This window comes from Eucalyptus grandis, chromosome 7, assembly GCF_016545825.1.
Source record: "Eucalyptus grandis isolate ANBG69807.140 chromosome 7, ASM1654582v1, whole genome shotgun sequence".
Classification (NCBI taxonomy): domain Eukaryota; kingdom Viridiplantae; phylum Streptophyta; class Magnoliopsida; order Myrtales; family Myrtaceae; genus Eucalyptus; species Eucalyptus grandis.
Genome location: NC_052618.1, coordinates 23,935,311 through 23,943,086, shown reverse-complemented (window position 1 = coordinate 23,943,086; position 7,776 = coordinate 23,935,311). Strand labels below are relative to the sequence as shown.

At 41.7% G+C, this 7,776-nt stretch overlaps 1 protein-coding gene across 2 annotated transcripts; it reads left to right on the top strand.

Moving 5' to 3' along the window:
• The first annotated feature begins 510 nt into the window (after positions 1 to 510).
• LOC104453102 (QWRF motif-containing protein 2) lies at positions 511 to 6,936 on the top strand. Of its 2 annotated transcripts, none has more exons than XM_010067616.3 (6): positions 511 to 2,558; positions 4,687 to 4,806; positions 5,123 to 5,239; positions 5,345 to 5,434; positions 6,376 to 6,483; positions 6,558 to 6,936. In XM_010067616.3, the coding sequence occupies exons 1-6, from the start codon at positions 1,062 to 1,064 to the stop codon at positions 6,615 to 6,617; spliced, it is 1,992 nt and encodes a 663-aa protein (XP_010065918.2). In that variant the 5' UTR covers positions 511 to 1,061; the 3' UTR covers positions 6,618 to 6,936. The 2 variants fall into 2 exon arrangements, with proteins under 2 accessions (XP_010065918.2, XP_010065917.2); XM_010067615.3 differs by having other exon boundaries at positions 512 to 2,558; positions 5,342 to 5,434.
• Positions 6,937 to 7,776: the final 840 nt, after the last annotated feature.

Below are 7,776 nucleotides of genomic sequence, written 5' to 3'. Positions count from 1 at the left end.
TAGTTATGATACTTTCGGTCTTAAAATTCAGTTTATAAACTGAACAAAATTGAAATATGATGATCTAGTTTGGTCTGAAATCTTCCATTGTCGAACTAAACCGCCAACCTAATGGCCTTCTTGTAAGTAATCTTGTCATGTTTTATGTATTGGAGACCTATGTGTATGCTAGAGTTTCGGCAAGTCCTTACATTAAAATTTCACCCTATTTTGTGGCTGTATCATTAGATAACGGCTTAAACCCTGTCAACCTCAAGAGTTAGATCTCATTAAATTACTGAAATTCCTCATCAACCTAGTACAAGGAAAAGAGCACCCGCGAGCCGAGAATTTTATCTCGGGGTGAAAAACCTGTGGTGACCAAAAGCATTACGTGGTTAATTTTTCCAATGCCGCAAACGTAAATGTCGTTTTTACCGAAAGTTCGATTTGACACGACACTTGTACCAAAAACCATCCCCAAAAAACTTTTATAACTTTATGGAAAGCAAATTGAACACACCGAAAATGCCGGTCCTCCCTTTGCCTCCCCATTACGTCCCTCCAAAGTTTCCCCCAAGGAAGAGAAAGTAACCCCTCACCCCAAAAAGTTCACACACTCCATCTCTCTCTCTCTCTCTCTCTCTCTACCTCTCTCTGAGTGGCACTGTGCTGCTTCCCCAACTGTTTCCATGGAGGCATAGATGCAACTTTCCTCTCCATTCCTCACTTCTCTCCAAAACAGATGGGCAGGTGGGAAAGATGGGAAAGGAGCAGTTCTTGATTTTGCAGGCTGTTCTTGGTTGTAGCAATTGAGGCACCTTCTGCAACCACAACAAGATTCATCATTGCATAGAGATGGGAAAGATGGGAAAGATGGGAGAGGAGCAGTTCTTGATTTTGCAGGCTTTTCTTTGCTTGTAGCAATTGAGGCACTGCCTGCCCATGACAACCACAGGAAGATTCATCATTGCATAGAATAGAATTCTCTCTCTCTCTCTCTTTCTCTGTCTGTGCAAATGGCAATGTGAGGCAGAGGGAGAGGTTCTTGAGCTCCCTCCCTCTCTCTCTCCTCCTTTATAATGGCGGTGGCGGCTGCCATTTCTGACCCACCAAGCCCCGGCAACCTTGCCAGCAACCCACCATTGCCGTCGCCGCCATCTTCGTCTTCTTCGGCCCGGGCGCCTGCAAAATCCTCTCTTTCGCACGGCGAGAGGGACGGCGGCAATGGCGGCCTCAATTCCCGGCGACCCAAATCGCGGCCGGTCTCTTCCAGATACCTCTCCCCTTCCCCTTCGGCTTCCGCCGCGGCGGCGGCGGCGGCGGCGGCGGCGACGCCCCCGCCGGCTGCTTCCGGTGCTCGCCGATTCGCGTCCCCGGTCCACGCTCGATCCTCCAATTCGACGCCCTCGGCTTCCCCTGCTCCGAAACGGTCGCAGTCCGCGGACCGGAGGCGGCCCACGACGCCGAACGCGAGGCCAGTCCCGCGGCCGGGCTCGCCGGCGCGGCAGGGCAATGCGGCCGAAGTCTCTGCGGCGGCGAGGATGCTGATCGCCTCGTCGAAGAGGAGCTTGTCCGTGTCGTTTCAAGGGGAGGCCTTTTCGGTACCGGTGAACAAGGCCAAGGAAGCTTCGGCGCGGAAAGCGACACCAGAGAGGAGGAAGGCGACTCCGACGAGAGATCCGAATGGAGATCAAGTGGAGAATTCGAGGCCGGGGGATCAGCACCGGTGGCCGGCGAGGATCCGGCAAGGGAATTTGGTTCCGAATGGCAATTCCTTGACGCGGAGCTTGGACTGTTCGAGCGGGGCGGAGGTTAGGAAGAAGCTGGGTGGGTTTGGATCTGGGAATGTGCTCAAAGCAATGCAGCAATCAATGATTGTGGAGAGTAGAAGGACGCCGTTTGATGGGAGATTAAGCTTGGATATGGGCAATGCAGATAAGGTGCTTCCTAAAAGGTCAGATGGAAATTCAGTGAGATATCCATCGGCTCTTTTCTGTGACGGTACTTCTGATACTGATAGTGTGTCCTCTGGTGACACTTCTGGTCTACAAGAGTGTGGCGTTGGTGGTATTGCCAGGCTGAAGAATGCCCCCCGGGGGATTGTTGTGTCGGCGAGGTTTTGGCAGGAAACTAACAGCAGGATGAGGCGGCTGCAAGATCCTGGCTCGCCATTATCGAGTCCGGGGTCGAAAACAGCATCCTCTGACAAGCCTGTGCAGTCGAAGCGATTTAGTGCTGATAGCTCGCTTTCAACGTCGAGAACGATGGCCTCTCCCATTAGAGGGTCCTCAAGGCCTGCCTCACCAAGTAAAGCATGGACTCCATTGTCGCCTTCCCCATCGAAAGGGATGTCCAGTCCTTCTCGGGTTAGACCGGGTTCTGGCGGCTTGACTAGTAGTTCTAATTTTAATTCTTCGATTCTGAGTTTCTCTGTGGAAGTTCGGAGAGGGAAGATGGGGGAGGATCGTGTTGTTGATGCACATATGCTTAGGCTTCTGTATAACCGCTACTTGCAGTGGCGGTTTGTGAATGCAAGGGTTGATGCTAACTCCGTGGTACAGAGAAGAAATGCTGAGGTAAGTGAATGATTTTTATGCATATTCAGTAGTTTACTTCATGAGTGAGTCTAGCTTTTGCTCATTCAGTGTGAGAAATTACTTTTTCTGAAATATTATGTATTAGCTTGTTTTCATGAGTGGATTGCTAGTGCATGTGATTGAGGAATGGGTAGCAGCTTCTTGAAAAATATACGAGCTTTGCATAAAACGACTCATAAACATGTCAATAGCTAGTCCTATAATAGGAATGAACCATACGGTATAGCCTGTCAATAGCTGCGAAGTTTTTCTTCTATGATCCGGTCTGATTGCCCTGATGTGGATGCAGTTTTTTTGCTACTGTAATTGAGGTTTGGATTGGCTTGTGGACATGTTGAGCAGTAGAATGTCTAATTGTTAAAATTTGCTTTTCCTTTGGATTCAATTTAAATTGGATATTCATCTTTTAATTTGTTCCTAGTAAAGTGTATGTCCACTATGGATTGCGTTATTTGCTGCTGGTGACAAGCAACATATCAACTTATAGAGTTGTTTTCCGATTTTTAATTTTATTTTAATTTTATTTTTTTTACCAATGGAGTGTTTTTGGAACTCTTTACACTTTGAAGTGGTCAATGTTGTTCAAATCATGCTCCGAAATAGATGAACAGACTGAAAATTTGAAGATAGAACTTTAGACACTTCTCAAAGAAAATATTATCGGGATGAAAACCACAAGAAGTAAAGTCATCAGCCTCAGATGAAAAGCTTAGCACCATTCTCTCTCACTCTCTCTCTCCTTTTTTTACCCTGAAAAAAAGAAAGGTCGGGGTGGGTTGTTGTTTTTTTTTTTTTTTTTTTTTTTTTTTTTTGGGGGGTTGGGTTTGTTCCAGGGTTATAATCAGTATTCTTTTGGCTCCTAAAGTTTACTTGTCGGCTTGTCTCCGAGTTTCTTGTTTGTGTCTACCTTCCAAGTTTATAAGAAAATGGCTAATAATCACCTGACTGTAAGATATGAATGAAGATGTGTGATAACTCACCCAGTGAAAAGAGTTAATACTGATAGTTGTTAATATTTACATACTGAATCTGACAACTTGCATATCAATATATTATAGTCAAGAGGCCGATGCCAGTGATGACTTTCAGGATGTCTAGCAAATTTGCATTGTGACATGTAAGTTGCTCATTTGGAACTATCTACCCTACAAAACGAAGGTTACTTTGGGAGATCAGCAATATCATAGAACTTATTGATCACAAGTATAATTTGTAGAAGATGCAGTGCGTTTTAACCATCTTCAATGAGCTCTCTTGGCACCTAATTACAGAATTTAATATACTGAATAATTGGGGATCAAGGAAGATATGCATTGTTAAGAATGTATGCAGGCTAATTCTTGTATTTTTGTGAGTCAAGTCATGTACATCGTGGGTTAAATGGAGAATTGCATAAGTCTGAGGGGAATTTTGGTTCCTCAATGCATGTCAGCTCAAATTCTCTTTTCTTTTTCTGTCCATATGGTGTTTTTAAATCAAGGTGTCATCATACAATCACGTCCTACAAGGAGTACAAGAGCTTGCTTGGTTTCAATGTTATGCTCTTACAAACAGCGCATGAACTGAAAAGGGGCAAATCATCTATCTTGACTGATTTTCCTAATGTAGTTTCATATGAACTGGGGACAAAAATCAAGAGCCAGACATGGAAAACTCAATGGACTAAGTTTTGCCAGATAAATAGTTTTAAGAACTTACCTTTTAATAGCTTTGCTGCTAGTAAGCTGCTATTGATACTAGCAGAAGAAATCAGTCATCTTATTTTTTATGTGAAATGCTAGGAAGTCAATCCAAATCAAGAAGGAGAATCAATTCAAATTGTTTTTCTACTCTCAGGATGATGAAGGTGGCTGGAAGGGGCGGTGTTGCTCCAATAGTGAACCCCCCTTTTCTTTTTGTGTTAGATTTTGGCTGAATTGTTGTTTTACCTATTAATTTCCTGACTTTCTTTTGTTTGATTAATGTTGGGACTATTCTTAGTTCTGACAATCTGGAATGAATCTCTTTCTGACTATCATCTCCCTACTGTGTGTCAAAGTGTACTAACTTTGGTAGACTTAGGACGGGATATAAATAGTATTAATGTAGCTTGGTGCTTGTGTACCAGAAAATTATATGGAATTCTTGGGTAACCATCTCAGAACTACAACATTCTGTCACACTTAAAAGGATGAAGTTGTTGCTGCTCAGGCAAAAGTTGAAGCTAACATCTATCCTAAAGGGACAAGTAAGAGCCTTACTCTTTTTCCATTTGTTTAGTTTTTCTTAATTTCTTCTTATCATACGTCGATGATCTGCTCTGCTGCATCTTTTTCTTAACAGCTTTGAAGCTTCTTGTTGTCTCTGTAATTCAATAATGTCCTAAACTAATGTCTCAAAAACTTTTTGGGATCCCTATTTTTGGGCTTCTTTTTCAGTATGAGAGTGGCTTGCTTTTCTCCTCTGTCATGGTTCTAGTACATGGTTCTAGATTAAGTGTGTTTCCCATTATTGAGTCAGCATTCTAAATCTGAGTCTTCTCAAACCCATATCCATAAATGCAGATTTCCTATCTTGAAGAGTGGTCTCTCCTTGATAGAGATCATGCCAGTTCCTTGCTTGGGGCAACCGAAGCTCTGAGAGCAAGCACTCTTCGTCTTCCAGTCATTGGGAAGGCAATTGTATGCTCCTGAGCTTTTCTACTTCAATTATCCTGTAGTTCACCTCCCATTATAAACTTTTTAACTATTCAAAGTTGGTGATTAAGAGATTTGTTTTAATAGCAGGCCGATGTACACAAGCTGAAGGATGCAATGGGTTCAGCAGTTGATGTGATGCAAGCAATGGCATCCTCAATATGCTCACTTTCATTGAAGGTGAATTTATTTCGACTTTTTTACTGCAGGATAACCATTGACTCGCTTAAAATTACTGTTCTGCAAACATTTGCACCTGCGTGTAAAGGATTTTTGTAATTTGATTTCCCATTCCAATCCTCATCCCGCATTTGATTTATTTTTAAATCTGCTTAAAACCAACTGCAAGCATGCTTCTGGGCATTTTATGCCATCCGGTAGAGAGTATTCAATTATTATTTTTTTTTATCACCAAAAGTCACTCGTCATCAACCGAAAAGTTTCATCTTGAGCCCGCTTCCCTCACTTCCTCTTTGGTAATTAAACTCCAAATTAGAAGTGTGGTTTTTTCTAATAGGCGTAATTTAGAAGTGTGATATTTCTCACTTGTATGCCTTCTGGAGATCACCTGGTTGATTCTATCATTGTGACTTAATGTATGCCACAAGACAGAACGCCCTATTTATGAACGTAAATACCATTCTTCCTGATGAAACTACTGCGATGAATCAATTCAGACCAAGTTAAAGTGCCCTTTACTTATGTATCAATCACTAGAAATCTGCAGCCCAAAACAGAACTCAATTCTTTGGGATCTCCTTTGCTATCTCATTGTTTACTGCAGAGTTCAATTTCATTAAAAAAAAAAAAAAAATTGCAATCTCTATGGAGACTACAAGACTGGTCTTATGATAGTTAGAAGTAAAGGATAAGAAAAGTGATATTGTGACATAACTGTTATGGCGAGCATCCTGAGTATATAAAAACCTGGTTTCATGACTGAAGGTTAACTAGTCTTTGTAGTTGGGTTTGTGTAAACTCATTTTAGGCTGCCAAACTTAATAATTTGTTGCTTGCATCTAGGTCTTGCAAATTAACTGTAAAAGAAAGTGAAGACTCTATGTAGACCTCATCAATGTGTTTGTCTGTGATACAATTTTTTTATGCTATTGGATGCGCAGGTGGAGGAAATGAACTCGTTGTTGGCTGAACTTGTATATGTCACAGCAAAGGAGCAGCTTTCCCTGGTACAGTGCAAGGACTTCTTGTCCACATTGACTGCTATGCAGGTAAGCAGATATCCGTTGCTTCCCTTCATAATACTACTACTTTAACATACTTATCCATATAGTTGTACCGCCAGGTGAAGGATTGTAGCTTGAGAACACATATATTACAAAAGAATTATCTACCGATGACCTGAACTCCGACAGCACATGGTTAAGCTGATTTATCTGACTACTCATACTCAAAAGCTAACGTTACACTCAAACCCAAGTGCATTTGTTCTTCCACCGAGGGATGCCACCATGAAGGTTGTAAGATTTTTTCCATTCTTGTTCTGTTTTTCCTGTATCTCCATGATAAACGAAAATGGCTTCCTCATCAGTGGTTTAATGTAAAGAAGAACACGTCCTGTGTTCGGGGTAAAGGGAAAGCATTGTATATATAATGTTCGTTCACATGATAATAGCTAATTGTTCACATGATAATAGCTAATTATGAAGTTCGTGATCTGATTATACATCATATAATACTATGTGAGTAGTACAATTATTGATGGACCGGAGGGAAATCTCGATATTCTGATGGTGGATTTCCTCATCTGATCCTGTAAAGCTGTAGCACGGCTCATTTCTTCAAAACAAATCAAGAAAAAATGCAGGATCCGTGTGATTTATAACCCCATTCTACTATTCTAAAGATAAGACTTCTGCAACCGGCAGTGGCATACTGTGCTCCATATCTCAATCGGGTCTCCGCTAAATAGTCATGTGTAAGAAGTTGGTATCTGTAATGAGCCAAAGAAAAAAAGAACTAGACAGTTTCTCTGGGGATCTTTGATTTACTTCAATTGACTACTTTGAACTTGATTGGGGTGGAATGGATCCGCAATTTTGCATCTTTCTGGGTCGCTGTTTTAGAGATATATGTTCTTGTCATGGTGAGGCTGCTGTCCTCATTCAATGCACCCAAAAAGGATATAGTGTCTCAATTGAAGCTGGTAACATAAAAGAAAAAGCATTTATTTTCCCCTTTCCCTTTGCTTTGTGTTCTGGCTTGTTGGGTAAGAAAAGGTACTGGTGGTTGGAATGTTAGCAGCCAATCACGCAGTTTAGTGGGATGTGATGTGATTGTAGTCTCGTTAATACTCTAGGGCTTGAAAAATCAAAGTTTAGTGTGCAAATTGTGCAGACAATCTATCTTTCCGGGTTTTGAAGAAAGCCTCACACAAGTTCTTTTCATCTGGAGGACCCCTTTGACATTATTTAGAAGTCTCATAGGAATTTCTGTGGGAATTGTTTATAATTTTGGTAATTTTTTGTGAAATTGAAAAAGTTTATCCTTGAACCTATATCTTA

Bases quoted from the DNA above. Each gene is read 5' to 3' on its own strand.
- LOC104453102 (XM_010067615.3), top strand. From the start codon at position 1,062: ATGGCGGTGGCGGCTGCCATTTCTGACCCACCAAGCCCCGGCAACCTT. The intron at 2,559-4,686 runs GTAAGTGAATGA...CTTGTGTACCAG, and splicing joins TACAGAGAAGAAATGCTGAG to AAAATTATATGGAATTCTTG. The intron at 5,435-6,375 runs GTGAATTTATTT...TTGGATGCGCAG, and splicing joins TATGCTCACTTTCATTGAAG to GTGGAGGAAATGAACTCGTT.